Below are 18,891 nucleotides of genomic sequence, written 5' to 3' on the forward strand. Positions count from 1 at the left end.
TAATGTTTGACCGCTATAAAAGAAAATAATTTTTGCTCGGGATCATTACTTCCAATGGAAAAAGGATCCATTACGATAACCCACCCGAAGCGTAAACGATCGCACGTGAAGCCGGCCTACCAGCCGAATCAACACCAAAGCCGAATGTCCTTGGCGCTTAGTTGATTCTCTGTATTTGGTGGGAGCAAAAGGATCATATCTATTATGAGCTGCTGAAATCTGGCCAGACCATCACCGAACGCAACAGATTCGTTTGAATATGCGGCCAGACATGAAACCGTAAAATTTCATCACAAAAACGCTCGGCCACATGTTGCAATACCTGTTAAAAAGTATTTAGAAAGAAGTGGTTGGTGAGTTTTGCCTACCAGTCCAGACCGTGCCCCGTCTGACTACTATTGTAGGACGCCCTCTTTGGCCTCAAAAGATTAGCAGTTCTTTTGGCTCGGAATCCATATGTTCCCCGAAAGATGGGAATACTTCGTAATAACTATTCATTCAAGTTATTTCAATAAAAGCTTCGTAGTTACTTTTGATTAGTTCGACATAATTATACCCTTCAACTTCGTGAGAAGAGTATATATAAGTTTGTCATTCCGTTTGTAATTTCCACAATACATAAAGTATACTATATATTCTGGATCCCTATAGATAGCGGATCGATTAAGCCATGTCTGTCTGTTGAAATCAACTTTCCGAAGCCCCCAAATAACTTACATACACGATTCATACATCAATATCTCCGGAATTCTTCCGGCTCGGTTGCTATTTAAAATCGGTCCACAAATGGCTGATATATAAGGAAAAAACCAGGACAGCCTTGATTTTTTACCTATATCTGGATTATTAAGTCATTAATATAGACAATATGGATATCTAATGATAGATATTTCGACGACGTATATAAGACCATAGTAAGTTGGACCTACAATGGGTCAAAATCGGAAAAAATATTTTTTAATCCGAATTTTTTTTCGCTAAATATTAAAAAAATAATTAAAAAACTAAAAAAAAAAATTTCCAAAAAATGGAAAAAAATCTATATTGTTTACCTAAAAATATATAAAATTTTTATCTTGAATTATAATTTGGTGAAGGGTATATAAGATTCGGCACTGCCGAATATAGCTCTCTTACTTGTTTTTAAATAATGTTTCAATATATTCAGCTATTTAACTAATGCCTTCTTTACTGATCATGCCAATGTTTGCTTTCCAGCTTCAAACTATCAAACTTTTTCTTCAGCATAATTTTTCTTTCTATCACGTACATTTGTTTGCCTTATATGATATTTTTCTAAGATGCTTTATCGTAATTTTATAAATAATTTAATTGTTCACGATCACCGATCCATTACGATAACCCACCCGAAGCGTAAACGATCGCACGTGAAGCCGGCCTACCAGCCGAATCAACACCAAAGCCGAATGTCCTTGGCGCTTAGTTGATTCTCTGTATTTGGTGGGAGCAAAAGGATCATATCTATTATGAGCTGCTGAAATCTGGCCAGACCATCACCGAACGCAACAGATTCGTTTGAATATGCGGCCAGACATGAAACCGTAAAATTTCATCACAAAAACGCTCGGCCACATGTTGCAATACCTGTTAAAAAGTATTTAGAAAGAAGTGGTTGGTGAGTTTTGCCTACCAGTCCAGACCGTGCCCCGTCTGACTACTATTGTAGGACGCCCTCTTTGGCCTCAAAAGATTAGCAGTTCTTTTGGCTCGGAATCCATATGTTCCCCGAAAGATGGGAATACTTCGTAATAACTATTCATTCAAGTTATTTCAATAAAAGCTTCGTAGTTACTTTTGATTAGTTCGACATAATTATACCCTTCAACTTCGTGAGAAGAGTATATATAAGTTTGTCATTCCGTTTGTAATTTCCACAATACATAAAGTATACTATATATTCTGGATCCCTATAGATAGCGGATCGATTAAGCCATGTCTGTCTGTTGAAATCAACTTTCCGAAGCCCCCAAATAACTTACATACACGATTCATACATCAATATCTCCGGAATTCTTCCGGCTCGGTTGCTATTTAAAATCGGTCCACAAATGGCTGATATATAAGGAAAAAACCAGGACAGCCTTGATTTTTTACCTATATCTGGATTATTAAGTCATTAATATAGACAATATGGATATCTAATGATAGATATTTCGACGACGTATATAAGACCATAGTAAGTTGGACCTACAATGGGTCAAAATCGGAAAAAATATTTTTTAATCCGAATTTTTTTTCGCTAAATATTAAAAAAATAATTAAAAAACTAAAAAAAAAAATTTCCAAAAAATGGAAAAAAATCTATATTGTTTACCTAAAAATATATAAAATTTTTATCTTGAATTATAATTTGGTGAAGGGTATATAAGATTCGGCACTGCCGAATATAGCTCTCTTACTTGTTTTTAAATAATGTTTCAATATATTCAGCTATTTAACTAATGCCTTCTTTACTGATCATGCCAATGTTTGCTTTCCAGCTTCAAACTATCAAACTTTTTCTTCAGCATAATTTTTCTTTCTATCACGTACATTTGTTTGCCTTATATGATATTTTTCTAAGATGCTTTATCGTAATTTTATAAATAATTTAATTGTTCACGATCACCGCATTCCGTCTTACATCTAAATATGCCCGCAAAACTTTGAAAATAAAATTTTTTGTGTGACTATTCAAGCAGTAATTTGTTTTATTTAAAGCCACTTAGATTGATTACAACGACCGCGGTGTATTAATTACAAGAACGCGACATTGAGATTTGTTCCGGTGCATCTTTCTGTGGAAATGCCTATATTAAATTCTTGTGTAAAATCTGCTCTGCAAATGTTGATATTCAAAAGAAAGAAAAATATATTAACTTCCCTTGTGGCCATTATTACAACTTGCCTTTAAGTTCGAAATAGTAAAAGTTAACTGTAAGGGTATCTTTTTCTATTACTTAAAGTTAACTTTTACTATTTCGAACTTAAAGGCAAGTTGTAATAATGGCCCTAATACTAGTAATTCTAGAACGTATTCTTATAGTCAGTAGTTCTTCAAAATTTGCGTTGAAATTCTTAGGAATTGTGCGAGAACTAGTTCTTCATCAGTGATTTTGAATTGAATTTTTAGTGCTAGTTCCAAGAATCTGTTGGGAAATTTGTATGGTTCGTTGAGTTAAATTAATGAATTTACAAAAGAAGAATTATATTTAGAGATAAACACGTTGGATAAAATTAAAAAATCTTTATCCTCATTTATACCTTACATAAATGAGGTTTCCAGCCTATTTTAAATACAAAATGACTTAAACTACATATAAAAAAATTATTACTATAATTAAATTAAATGTGTAAATTGGCCATTACTGTCGTAATGGTAAAGTATTTAGACAAGTATGTATTTAGCAGTGTAAAGAAAAAGAAAAATAAGAAAAGTGCCAGCTACTCGTTATTATTTGCAACGTTTATTTAACAAGAATACATATGTATGTATACAATTTTCTAGAAAAAGAATTTATACCATAAGTAAAGCATAGCCAGGGTATTTTATTACAATGCGACAACAACCAAACAAAATGAAAAAAGAAAAATAAATAAGTGAAAACTATGGAGGAAGTACAGAAAAAAAAACTATAAGAAGCGGAAAAGTTAAAATTCTTAAGATTACAACACAATGACAACGTCGTCGATGTAGACGACCAGCTCTCAATGCATCTACACACAACCCCACAAAGAAGGCTAAATAAACTAACAATAAAATAATCCACAACAATAGCAGCAGCACCACCACCATCCACCAGCCCCAAACAACAAGTTGCTTTACGCAGAGAAAAATAATTAGTTGTACATGTTTACTGTTACCATTTCAACTATTTTTAAAGGTTTTCTAACAATATTATGGTCACAGTAAGTATTTATATGATTGTGGTAACCATAATATGTTAAAGTTGCGATTCACATGATTGTAACAATCATATATATGATTGTAGTAAATATGTATTGGGTATATGACTTAAAAATGTGGGATTTAGCTTTTATTTTGAACCATTTGTATAATATAAATTTATTTAAAGTATTGGCCATTATTAGCTGTGACCTTTTCCCATCTTTCTGGCAACTTATGGATTCCGAGCAAAAAGAACTGCTCATCTTTTGAGGCCAAGAACGAATCAAGCCAATTTCGGATACTCTGTTCTGAAGTAAAGCGTATCCCAGAGAGAGTGTTCTGCATCGATCGAAACAAATAGTCTTCGGATGGGGCACGGTCTGGACTACAAAGCGGGTGAGGCAAAACTTCTTAATCACTTCATTCTAAATACTTTTTAACAGGTTTTGCAACATGTGGCCGATCGTCGTCATGATGGAATATTACGGTTTCATGTCTGGCCGCATATTCTGGGCATTTTTTTGGCCAACACTCGTTTCAAACGAATCAGTTGCCATCGGTATAGATTATCTGTGATGGTCTGGCTAAATTTCAGCAGCTCATAATAGGTAGAATCCTTTTGCTCCCACCAAATACAGGGCATTACATTTGCTCTATGGATATTTGGAATTGGTGTGGATTCGGCTGGTTGGCGGACTTCACGTATGAACTATTACGCTTCATCGCAAGTAAAGATTCGTTGCAAAAATGATTTTCTTTTATAGCGTTCAAGCAAAATTTCGGACATGTAAAATCGTCTTTAAAGGTCTTTCGACTTCGATTCGTATGATACCCAATTTCCCTGCTTTTGGATGAATCTTGCTGCTCGCAAACTCCTTTCGAGTCAATTCGCAATAATAAGGAGCACAAGATTTCCAATCGTTTCTATTTGATGCTAGGGTCATAATTTCATTTCACCTTTTTCCAGTTCGAGAAGCCTCTACGTCTAACTATCTTCGCCAAGTGTGGGCAAGGACGGTCCTTCTCCTTCCACTATCTTGCGGACTCTAGTCAATGCATTGCTGGTTACATCTCCGGGTGGTCTTCGTAATTCGTTGCCAATCCATCGCCATTTCCTTCTCAAAACTTCGGAATGTATTTGGCTTTGATGTGTGAGTGCCCAGAGGTGTGTGTTCGATATCCTGTTGGGCCAGTAGATTTTTCGTTTTTTCTTCTTAGGCATTTGTTGGTGAAAACTTGCAAAGTGTTTACATCTCTGGCAGACATATTCCACGTTTCACAGCCATATAAGAGCACAGACTTCACACACTGTCTTCGCCAAGTGTGAGCAGGCCGTCCTCTCCTTCTACTACCTTGCGGACTTCAGTCAATGGTTACATCTCCAGGTGGCCTTCGTAATGCATGGACAATCCATCGTCATTTCCTTCTCAAAACTTCGGAATGTATTTGGCGTATGTATTTGGTGAGGTGTGTGTTCAATATCCAGTAGATTTTAAGTTTTATCTTCTTAGGCATTTGTTGGTGAAAACTTTCAAAGTGTTTACATCTCTGGCAGACATATTCCACGTTTCACAGCCATAGAAGAGCACAGACTTTACACACGAATTGGAAACAGGGTCTAAACAAAATATTTCCAATCATTTCTGTTTGATGATTGGTTCTTAATTTCATTCCAGCTTTTTCCTGTTCGCGAAGCCTCTATGTCTAACTGTCTTCGCCAAGTGTGAGCAGGCCGTCCTCTTCTTCTACTACATTGCGGGCTCCAGTCAATGGTTACATCTCCAGGTGGCCTTCGTAATGCATGGACAATCCATTTCCTTCCAAAACTTCGGAATGTATTTGGCTTTGATGTGTGAGTGCCCAGAGGTGTGTGTTCGATATCCTGTTGGGCCAGTAGATTTTTAGTTTGATTTTCTTAGGCAGCCATAGAATAGCACAGACTTCGAACAAGTTGAAAATAGGTGGAGATTGATGGTGATTTCCACTCTGGGTTTAGTTGGCCAAAAGCTTGCCGAGCTCTCATGGTGCGATTTGAGACATCATCAGCCTCCAGTCGATGTTATAATGCTACCCAAGTAGCAAAAGTGGTGCACTTCCTGTATTTGGATGTTTTGTATAAGGAATGGCAGATTGGATGGTGCATTTAAACGCATTACCTTCGTCTTAATTATATTTATTCTGATTTTTGCCTTTACAGCTTCTGTCTCTACCATTTGAAGGCTATGCACCATGTCTTGCCAGGCGGCCGCCTAAACCCCATGTTACGCCTCTGTTGTTGCTCATTGCATTTCTCATGACAATGTCCAGCACTTCGTTAAAGAGTAACAGCGACAGGATCAGTCTTTTTGTACACCAGCTTTAACAGAAACCTTATCGCTAACTGAGTTTCGGTGATGTATACGACAATTTGCGTTTCCGAATAGCTCTTGGATTATCGAAAATTATAAACATCTGAAATGGTTACAGTAAACAAATAAAACTATATTTTTTTCTGGGTGTAGCCAGCCAGCTAAATCCCACCATAAAATAGCAGGAATAACTTTTAAGGTATTTTGAAATTTTACTGGATTTCAAAATGTTGCAAAGAAGACTTTAAAGACTGCTTTCGCCTAGAAACTGGCAAAACCAAATCTAAAGAAAAGGAACAGTTTACAAACAATACTTCTCATACTTACAGAAATGAGTGCATCCAGAATTTCTTTACGTTTCGTTAGAAAAGTGATGAATAAAATGTAAAGCAATAACAAAAAAAGAAATTCACAAGTTAACGAACTCCAGAAAATATCATCACCATTCATAGCCATAAAAGAACAATAAAATTGCAACAACTGAAAAACATTATCAGCAGCAACAACAACAACAATACCAAACCCATTTACAATAATAATAACTATTAAAGAAAAACAATCAAAGACGACTCTCTGCCACACCAGCCTGGCTGGAGACTTTTGCCAGTCTCTCTAGCAAACATTCACCCACAAACGGCCACAAAATAATAATAGTTTATAATAGTATTGTTTTGATTTTATATTTACAACAACCATCTACAACTACAATAAAATATTAAAAAAAAAAAAATTATAACAAAAAATTGGAACATATTTTCATATACGACTAAATCGACCTTAATTCACATTGAGTTGCAAAGTACTTGCTGATGATGCTGTAGGAGATGACGATCAGCTACAGCTACAGCATCAACACAATAAATAAAGAAATTTATTACAGCAATTTTTATCCCTTTTTATACCCTACACCACCATAGTGGGGAGGGTATTATGCGTTTGTGCAGATGTTTGTAACGCCCAAAAATATTAGTCTAACACCCACCTTAAAGTATACCGATCGACTTAGAATCACTTTCTGAGTCGATTAAACGATGTCCGTCCGTCCGTCCGTCCGTCTGGTTGGCTGGCTGGCTGGCTGGCTGTCCATGTAAACCTTGTGCGCAGAGTACAGGTCGCAATTTTGAAGATATTTCGATCAAATTTGGTACATATTACTTTTTCGGCCCAAGGACCAAGCCTATTGAAACTGGCTGAAATCGGTCCATTATTTCACCTAGCCCCCATACAAATGTCCCCTCGAAATTGGACTTTATCGGTCATAAATGTTTAATTTATCTATGTATCTACACAAATTTCGCTCCAAATAAGTTTTATATATACAAAATTCATGTCACCAAATTTTGTTACGATCGGTCCATAATTAGTCATAGCTCCCATATAGACCCGCTTCCGAAAATCACTTTAAAGTGCATAAATCGCTTAAAAATGTTGGTATACACACAAAATTCAACATAGTTAACTTTAATATAGACATAAATCACACGACCTAATTTTGTGGTGATCGGTCCATAATTGGTCATAGCTCCCATATAAGGCCCACTTCCAAAAATCACTCAAAAATATAAATTATTGATATTTTAAAAGAAAAATATTTTTACTCATTTACTTGGTGTAGGGTATTATATGGTCGGGCTTGACCGACCATACTTTTTTACTTGTTTTTAATAGATTTTTTCTTTTTGTTTTTACAATAAAACATACGTTTTGTTTTTGTTTGTCAGGAATTTCATTTTTAATTTATATCCTTTGATGATGATGATGACGATGTTTAAAAAGGATATGCCATGGTGTTGACCCTAATTTAATTTTGTTATAAGTACGATGAGTATAGGGAAACAAAGAAGAAATGTTAATACTATTAATCATAATTATGTTGAATAATTTGAACAAAAGGTTTTAAAAAAGGTGTGAATTGAATTATGAGAAGTGAATGGAAAAAAAGTTGAATAAATGATGATTCTTGAGGAGATATAGATAGCTTTTCAAAGCAAAAGTCGAATGCATGGTGGCCTCTTTGAAGTTATGAATAACTTTCAATGCTAAGTATATATGCAGTTCATTATATACAAATTGGTTAAATAAAAGAATTGTGTAAAATTGTGTTGAGTCTATATTTTTTTCTAAAAGTAAAGACATTTGATGCAGAAATAAAAATGATGGAAGTACTCAATAGAACAAACTATATGGTAGACAATTTCCAGTCTTCTCTACATTTTAAAATTGTAACCATAATTCTAATAAACATTTGTTATTTATATTTTAAAGCGAAATAATCTAAGCTTACAAATTTTAATAACCAGCCCAATTATGAAAAAAATTCCCCGAGAGTTTTTTCCCCTTTCGTTTTTTTAACATAGAATTTGAATAGAAACAAGTAAGAGTGCTATATTCGGCTGTGCCGAATCTTATATACCCTTCACCAAATTATACTTCAAAATTTTAAATATTTTTAGGTAAACAAAATTTAATTTTTTTTCCAGTTGGTTTTTGAATTTTTTGAAAAAAAAAATTTTTCGATTGTTATTTTAAATTTAATTATTTTGTTTTTTTTAAATTTAAAATTTTTTTTTTTAAATTTAAAAAATTTTTTTTTTTTTAAATTTTAAAATTTTTTTTTTTGTTTTTTCAATTTTTTTTTTTTTAAAAAAAAATTCGGGTTCAAAATTTTGTTTCCCGATTTTGACCCATTGTAGGTCCAACTTACTATGGTCTTATATACGTCGTTGCAAATGTCTTTGAAATATCTATCATTAGATATCCATATTGTCTATATTAATGTCTTAGTAATCCAGATATAGGTAAAAAATAGGTCAAAAATAGAGGTTGTCTTGGTTTTTTCCTCATATCTCAGCCATTTGTGGACCGATTTTGCTGATTTTAAATAGCAAAATTCTCGAAAGCATGTCTGACCGAATTATTGAAGATTTGGATCCCGAAGATATCTGGGGTCTTCAGAAAACTGATTTCAACAGACAGACAGACAGACATACAGACAGACAGACAGACAGACAGACAGACAGACAGACATACAGACAGACAGACAGACAGACAGACAGACAGACAGACAGACAGACAGACAGACAGACAGACAGACAGACAGACATACATACAGACAGACAGACAGACAGACAGACAGACAGACAGACAGACAGACAGACAGACAGACAGACAGACAGACAGACAGACAGACAGACAGACAGACAGACAGACAGACAGACAGACAGACAGACAGACAGACAGACAGACAGACAGACAGACAGACAGACAGACAGACAGACAGACAGACAGACAGACAGACAGACAGACAGACAGACAGACAGACAGACAGACAGACAGACAGACAGACAGACAGACAGACAGACAGACAGACAGACAGACAGACAGACAGACAGACAGACAGACAGACAGACAGACAGACAGACAGACAGACAGACAGACAGACAGACAGACAGACAGACAGACAGACAGACAGACAGACAGACAGACAGACAGACAGACAGACAGACAGACAGACAGACAGACAGACAGACAGACAGACAGACAGACAGACAGACAGACAGACAGACAGACAGACAGACAGACAGACAGACAGACAGACAGACAGACAGACAGACAGACAGACAGACAGACAGACAGACAGACAGACAGACAGACAGACAGACAGACAGACAGACAGACAGACAGACAGACAGACAGACAGACAGACAGACAGACAGACAGACAGACAGACAGACAGACAGACAGACAGACAGACAGACAGACAGACAGACAGACAGACAGACAGACAGACAGACAGACAGACAGACAGACAGACAGACAGACAGACAGACGGACATGGCTTAATCGACTCCGCTATCTATAAGGATCCAGAATATATATACTTTATAGGGTCGGAAATGAAAAATGTAGAAATTACAAACGGAATGACAAACTTATATATACCCTTCTCACGAAGCTGAAGGGTATAAAAATAAGAAAAGGAAAAAAAATTCCAAGGAGTTTGTGAATCCCGCATTTGAACATAAAAATGCGGGATTCACAACAGATGGCGTATCTTTTGAACGCTGTTTTGTCTTTAATAAATAATATGTCATTTTGAAGGGTACATATCTGTCATTTATTCTCACTTAGTTATTGTAATGCTTCGAAAATTTAGAATTTTGTACCAACAAAGCGTCATATGCGAGAAGTTTTACTTTACTTCTTTAATTTAAAAAAAAAAATGTGACGCTGAAACACACCAATTGCTAACCAAAGCTTACTGTGAATGCGTTCCATCGATTTCACAGTGCGACAGATGGTTTGTTTAGAAGTGGTGATTTTGACACGAAAGACAAAGATCACCCAGGCCAGCCAAATAAGTTTGAAGCACACGAATTGGAGGCAATACTTCATGAAGATTATTGTCAAACTCAACAAGAACTTGCTAAATCATTGCAAGCTACTCAAGCAGCAATTGCAAAACATTTGCGAGCAGCAGGATTCATCCAAAAGCAGGGAAATTGGTACCATACGAATTGAAGCCGAGATTGAGTGAAAGACAATTTTGCATGTCCGAAATGAAAGAAAATCATTTCATATCATAAGGTACTTCTCTGTATTTGGTGGGAACAAAAGGGTCATATATATTCACCCCTATCGCGAATCAATATTTCACATGAAATATTTCCCTTTTCCTTTTTTCGATCATCAACTTTGTTCACGTGAAAAAATTCCCCTTGTTGTGAAATTTTTAGATGGAATTTTGTAAACAATAAACAGCTGTTACGAACAAAAGCAACTATTGTGAATGTAAAGTTCATCATGATATTCCCGATAGCAATTTTCCCTTCGAGGGAAATGAATATTTCATGGGAACAAAATTTCACATGTTATTGCCGATAGGGGTGATTATCATGAGCTGCTGAAATCTGGCCAGACCATCACATGGAACCTATACTGAACCCTACTGATTCGTTTGAAGCAAGCATTGCCCTAAAAACGCACAGAATAAGCGGCCAGACATTGCCTCGTCCGACCATCATTTGTTTCGATCGATGTAGAATGCTGTCTCTGGGACTCCTTTTCTGTAGAGCAAAAACGGTTGAATATATTGCAAATCTGATTTCACCAATGGATTCTGCATCAAATAAATAATTCCACAAATAAATAGTTCCACAAACCCACAACAGGGGGCGCAAATCTCATAAAAGAATAAAAAAATATAGTTTTTTAAACATGCACGATGAAAGGGCATTTAAGCTTACCAAAACGGCACCAATATTTCCTTTCTATCACTAACCATTAAAAAGTTTGGCTTCAAAGTTATTTATTTAACAAGAAAATCAGCCCAAAAATAAGTGGACACATTAAAAAGTCTTATGTATGGAAACATCCTCTTTTGTAAACATTCTTTGATGTAAATTTCGGTATTTATAGAGCCGTTTGTAACAAATGATTGGCTTATTTTGCCGCAACTGCATATTGCTGGCATACCAAGAACTTTTTGGTAAAATTTTCTGCTTTTGGGTCCTAAACTTTTCTACAAAATTCCCTCGAGCATCAGCAACATAAAAATATTGACCCGGAAGCTGCGACAAATTTTCCAGAACATACGTTACGTCATCCATTATGCTTTTTATACCCTTCACCTTCGTGAGAAGGGTATATATAAGTTTGTCATTCCGTTTGTAATGTCCATAATATAATTTTCCGATCCTATAAAGCATTGGTAGGCAAAAAGAGGCATTTAATTTGTGTGCTCTTTTGGATAAAAAATAAAATATCCACAACATCAAGAAACTGAATGAAATGTGTGTACTTTTACGCTCTATTACGCTCTTTTGTTCACATTCGGGTTGTTTGACGAAAATCATCATAACCTGAATATGAACGCCTACCATGGCTATAAAGTATATACAGTGGTGGCCACCAAGTTAAGACAAATACTTGAATTTTTTTCATCAACTGAATTTTAAGTGCGATAAAGCCAAAATAAAAGGACCTCTAAGGGTATGAAATTTATTATTAATGGTTCTAGTTTCTGAAAAATGTTTGGAAAAATCGGTAAAACATATATGGACAAAGATATGTGGAAATACGTTGACCCACCTCAGCGAACATCCGCTGTTAATAACATGATATGACCGAAACTAATGGAACTAAAAATACGAAATTTGGTCCGAATATTTTATAATAATAAAATTATAATGATATAAATGTGAGAAAATACGTTTATTTAAAAAAAATCTTTTTTGGTCAAGTTGTAGAAAAATTTTATGTGTTCGTGGTGAATATGTATGAATTGACACACTCGAAAAAAACACACTTGTGTGTTAAAACAGTCCTCATGCATACATATTTGTGGAAATATTTGAAAAAATAATTGACAATCACGTGGAATTTAGCAAACAATTTTTGTCTTAAATTCCTGGCCACCACTGTATATTCTGGATTCTTATAGATAACGGAGTCGATTAAGCCATGTCTGTCTGTCTGTTGAAATCAATTTTCTGAAGACCCCAGATATCTTCGGGATCCAAATCTTCAATAATTCTGTCAGACATGCTTTCGGGAAGTTTCCTATTTAAAATCAGCACAATCGGTCCACAAATGGCTGAGATATGAGGAAAAAACCAGGACAACCTCGAATTTTTACCTATTTTGACCTATATCTGGATTACTAAGTCATTAATATAGACAATATGGATATGTGATGATAGATATTTCAAAGACCTTTCAAAGACGTATATAAGACCATAGTAAGTTGGACCTACAATGGGTCAAAATCGGAAAAAAATATTTTTTAACCAAAAATAAAAATTTAAAAAACCCAAATTTTTTTTTTAATATTTAAAAAAAGAAAATTTAAATTTAAAAAAAAAATTTTAAATTTAAAAAAATTTTAAAATTTTAAAAATTAAATTTTTAATTAACAATTCGAAAATTTTTTTTCTTTAAAAAATTAAAAAAACAACTGGAAAAAAAATGTTACCTAAAAATATTGTATTTTGAAGTATAGTTTGGTGAAGGGTATATATTGGTTTTAACTTTTCGTACCAAATATTACGAGTACTGAGCTAACCGGGCTGCTTTCCTAACGGATGTGTTGGGAGCTATTTTGAAATTGCTTTCTATTTATGGGCTTTAGAAAAATCATGTGGACCTTCTTCCTTCTAACTAAACCATGTTTTCTATCAAAGGATAAGTTCTCCGATACTGTTTTATAACATTGGAGTTAGTTTGACGGCGGACCTTTGATTGTTTGTCCAACTTTTTGTAGGACCAAGTAAGGTTTTGTTGAAAAAGTACGCACTTTTTTCTCGTCCCCCATTTTAATCACATTAAGAATATATGGACATAATTGACATTAAACATAATAACTGATCAAAAAACGAGTGTTAAGGGTTTTTCTATCTCTCTCCTTAATTACTCAATTTCATCCCTATAATCATTTTTACTGGAATTCAAGTTGAAAGCAAGTGTAATTCAAGCCTAGAGTCCAGTGTCAAGCAATTGAATTACAATTGTATTACATTTTATATCAATAGCATTCTCCAGTAAAAAGGAAACATAAATTCAAACCAAATGTTAAATTTTTTCAAATATTTTTATTTGTATTCAAGCCAAATTCCAACAAAATGTTCAAGAGCTTGAATTTTGGGAGCTTTGATGATTATTGGGATTTGTTTGAGAAGATTTTATAACTTTTAACGAGAAAAACTAAATAGTTGTAAACTTTTTATTACGCATACAGTGCATTTTTCTGTATTATAGAGTTTTTTTTATTAAAATCTCAGTTTTCATAAAAAGAGAACTTAGCATATTTGCCCACAAAGCTAATGATATTCATAACATGTTTCTCCTTTGAAATTCCATAATCTTTGTTTTTCCTTTGTAAAAATTTGACCGAATACTGGTATTATATTTCAATATTTCGGCCAGTGGTTATGAAATTTTGTACCATTTTAGATTTCAATCACATATTTAAGAGTTCTATACATTTATATACCAAAATAAACAATAAATTTTATAGATAACAAAACATACAATTTATAAAGAATCTCTTACACATGTGTGTCTATATAATAATATTTTGCTATAAAATGTTCCCAAAACTATCATAATTTACTTACCGTGGCAAAAAAGTAATTTCATCTGGATTCATAAATATCGTCCACAACAACAATAACAGCAAGAAATGTAATTAAAATAAACACAATGTAGGAAAATGTATGACGGCGACAGACAATTCACTTAAACAACACCCAACACTTGAGTAATAAACTCATAAACTGACTGCCTGCAATACGCCGCGCTACGAGTTGTAGAAGGAGAGGTGAAGTAGAACAATTAATGAAGCGTCGTGTGTGTGTGGAAAACAACAATGAATGTTAAAATGACATGAAAAACACACTTGCCACAATAAAAATATATAGAAAGGAAATAAACAAGTTGATGTCAAAATTTAATGGTTTTTTATATTTTAACTACTTCTTTGGTGCAGTTCTTTATGAGAGTGTTTTAAATGGTTTTATTACTATATTTTTTTTTTGGCAGAATTTTTAATAAAGTTGTGTCTTCAACAATGGACCTTAGTAAACATAAAGCTGCCACCATATAGAGACATGAACACAGTAGAACAATATGTGTTAACGTGCAGCTAACGTTAAAAAAAAGACAACTTTAAATCATTCAATTGCGAAGGCAAACAACACTCATGCACGCAGACTTAACGATGCAACAGCAATCATTACCAGCACCAACAACCTCTAACACAGCCACTCCAACGCCACACACACGCACTACGCAACACACACGTCTTTCTAACGCACAGCACTCACTCCCCTTCCTTCAAAATTTTGTAAAATTTTTCAAAAAAATATTTTAAATTTTATTTAAGTTTTCTTGGGTTTCAGCTTCTTTTTGAACACAGCCAAACAAAATACCGACAATGCTGCACCACACAACTTGCAACTTGAATGTTATGAAAACAACTAAAAGTTTGCCACCAGAATTTTCATAGTCAAAGCACGTAAACGTAGTAAAAAAGCAAAAGCAGCACTCGCTCTAGTCTATGGATGCATCAGTAAATGCATGCAACAAAAATTCATAGAGAATTTTATTAAAATTTTGCACATAAAAGAGTACTACAAAACTGAGAGATATAGAAATAGAGAGAGAGAACGAAAGCATTTAAAAGAATTTTATCATGATGATGATAAGAGAAATTCTACTATTTTATGCTACAAACATCTAAACAACTATATCAGACTTGTATGAATGATTTTAATAATAAAAAAAAAAAATTTTCTTCTGGCTCCACTACTCCAACAAAAAAAAGGCCATTACAACAAGATTTAAACAGTCAGAGAGAAAATTTATAATAACCGCACTAGACATAATGACGACTTTAAAGTACTAAAACGTCGTCCAAATAGCAAGTTGACTATAAGAAAAAAAAAACTAGATGACGACATGACGATTACTGCTGGCATACAAACAAACAAAAGGCGGATATTGAAAAAATCTAGAACCGTAGGAGATTATTTTATCAACGAAAAGGGTAACTGACTTTCTACAAAACAGGAAACTGAATAACAAAAAAGTGTTATAATAAAAAGAAAAAAAACTTGTGTGATTTAAATTATTTCCCTTAAAAAAAACTTTAAAATGTCATAAACACTTAAACATTTGAATGACATTTTACGATTAATTCTAAGGTTAGAGCTTTTTAACAACAAATCAGATTTATTTCAAATTATAAAGTGAAATTTGTATGCGGTTGCTATTAAAACTTAAACAATAAAATGTCATTTATTGATATGAATTTTAAATGAAACTTTAATTTATTTGAACGTATGAGTAATATTAGTTGCATACATTTATTAAGTAATACTCATACGTAAAAAAAAATCATTTAAAAAAATTATTCTTGCAGAAGCCATTAACATTAAGATTCAATCTGCTCACATGAAGCTAAACATTGACTACATAAATAACTATGATTAAGGTAAACCTATAATATTGGGTGTATGACTTAAAAATGCGGGATTTACAATAGATGACGTATCTTTTGAACGCAGTTTTTATTTTTAATAAATTATGTGTCATTTTAAAGGGTACATCAGATATTCTTACTTAGTTATTGAATTTCGAATTTTGTGCCAACAAAGCGTCATATGCGGGAAGTTTTGCTTTATTTTTATACCCCTCACCTTCGTGAGAAGGGTATATATAAGTTTGTCATTCCGTTTGTAATTTCTACATTTTTCATTTCCGACCCTATAAAGTTTATATATTCTGGATCCTTATAGATAGCGGAGTCGATTAAGCCATGTCCGTCTGTCTGTCTGTCTGTTGAAATCAATTTTCTGAAGACCCTAGATATCTTCGGGATCCAAATCTTCAATAATTCTGTCAGACATGCTTTTGAGAATTTTGCTATTTAAAATCAGCAAAATCGGTCCACAAATGGCTGAGATATGAGGAAAAAACCAAGACAACCTCGATTTTTGACCTATATCTGGATTACTAAGACATTAATATAGACAATATGGATATCTAATGATAGATATTTCAAAGACATTTGCAACGACGTATATAAGACTATAGTAAGATGGACCTACAATGGGTCAAAATCGGAAAAAAAATTTGAACCCGAATTTATTTTTTAAAAAAAAAATTTAAAAACCAAAAAAAAAAAATTTAAATTTAAAAAAAAAAAAATTTTAAATTGAAAAAAAAAATTAAAATAATCAAAAAAATTTTTTTTCCAATAATTTGAAAAACTGGAAAAAAAAATAAATTTTGTTTACCTAAAAATATTTAAAATTTTGAAGTATAATTTGGTGAAGGGTATATAAGATTCGGCACAGCCGTATATAGCACTCTTACTTGTTTTTAATTTAAACAAGTAAGAGTTATATTCGGCTGAGCCGAATTTTATATACCCTTCACCAAATTATACTTACAAATTTTTAGGTAAACAAAATTTTAAATTTTTTGCAATTTTTTTTTTCCAAAAAAAATTTTTTTTAAAATTTATTAGTAAAAAAATTGTATGACAAAAAAATTTATTGGTGAAAAAAAATTTGGGGTAAAAACTATTTTTACTGATTTTGACCCATTGTAGGTCAAACTTACTATAGCCATATATACATCGTTGCAATGGTCTTTGAAATATCTATCATTAGATATCCATATTATCTATATTAATGACATAGTAATCCAGATATAGATAAAATAATAATAGGCCAAAATCGAGGTTGTCCAGGGTTTTTCCTTATATCTCAGCCAATTCTGGGCCGATTTTCTCGATTTTAAATATCAACCGAGCCGGGAGAATTCCCGATATATTGATGTATCAATCATGATTGTAACATACAGACAATCGCAATATCGACTTCGCTATCTATAACGATCCAAACTATATATACTTTGTGGGATACCAAATGAAAAATGTAGAAATTACAAACGGAATGACAAACTCATGGTGAAGGGTATAAAAAAAAAATCCCGCTGAAGCACACCGATTAATTACCGAAGCTAATGGTGAATGTGTTCATTTGTTTCAACGTGCCATAGGTGGTGATTTCGACACGGAAGACAAGGAGCTCCAGGTCAGCCAAAAAGTTTAATCCATGAAGATGGTTGTCAAACTCAAAAAAAGCTTGTAAACTCATTGGGAGTTTCCTAATCAAAATGTTTGCGAGCAGCAGAATTTATCCAAAAGCAGGGAAATTGGATACCATACGAATTGAAGACGAGAGACCTTGAATGACGATTTCACTTGCCCGAAATTATGCTTGAACGCTACAAAGAAAATCATTTTTACACCGAATTTTTACTTGAGATGAAAAATGGATCCATTATGCAACCCAAAACATAAGAGATCGTATGTAAAGCCCGGCTAAGCCGAATTGATACCAAATCAAAATATCCACCAAAAATATCCATATTTGGTGGAAGCAAAGGGGTCCTATCTATTATGAGCTGTTGAAATCTGACCAGACCATCACAGGGCAACTGCCGCTGAAGCACACCAATTGCTAACCAAATCTTATTGTGAATGCGTTCCATCGGTTTCAACGTGCGAGAGATAAAAAAAAGTTTAAAGACCAAGAACTGGAGGTATTATTCCGTGATGATTGTTGTCAAACTCAACAAGAGCTTGCAAAATTATTGGTCATTTCAAATTGTTTGCGAGCAGCAGGATTAATCCAAAAACAGGGAAATTGGGTACCATACGAATTGAAGCCGAGAATTCTTGAAACTATATATCTTGACGCTATAAAAGAAAATCATTTGTGCACCGAATCATTCATTACTTGCGATGAAAATGGATCCATTACGATAACCCGAAGCGTAAGAGATCGTATGTGAAGCCCGGCCAACAAGCCGAATCTATATCAATGCCAAATATCCATGGCGCTAAGGTAATGCTTTGTATTTGGTGGGAGCTAAAGGCTGCTGAGATCTGAGCAGACCATCAAAGGGAAGCTGTACTGAAACGAGCATTGACCGAAAAACGCCCAGAATATGGGGCCTGATATGAAACCGTAATATTCCATCATGACAACGCTCGGTCACATGTTGCAATACCTGTTTAAAAGTATTTGGAATGAAGTGATTGGGAAGTGTTGCCCCGTCCAACTATTATTATTTGTTTCGATC

The 18,891-nt window shown here is 33.9% G+C and overlaps 1 protein-coding gene across 3 annotated transcripts in view; it reads right to left on the bottom strand.

The window, feature by feature from the left end:
• Tpr2 (Tetratricopeptide repeat protein 2) overlaps positions 1–18,891 on the bottom strand; it is a 97,742-nt gene that overhangs the window by 15,403 nt on the left and 63,448 nt on the right. Inside the window, exon 1 of one of the 3 annotated variants that reach the window (XM_065502209.1) lies at positions 14,352–14,470. The exons of the other annotated variants lie outside the window; for them this stretch is intronic. Within the exon in view, the coding sequence (XP_065358281.1) occupies positions 14,352–14,383 (32 nt within the window). The 5' untranslated portion in view covers positions 14,384–14,470. Of the gene's footprint in view, positions 1–14,351; positions 14,471–18,891 lie in introns of those variants that run through there. 3 annotated transcript variants of the gene reach the window in all.

The sequence above is a fragment of the Calliphora vicina genome, chromosome 2 (genome assembly GCF_958450345.1).
Source record: "Calliphora vicina chromosome 2, idCalVici1.1, whole genome shotgun sequence".
NCBI classification, from domain to species: domain Eukaryota; kingdom Metazoa; phylum Arthropoda; class Insecta; order Diptera; family Calliphoridae; genus Calliphora; species Calliphora vicina.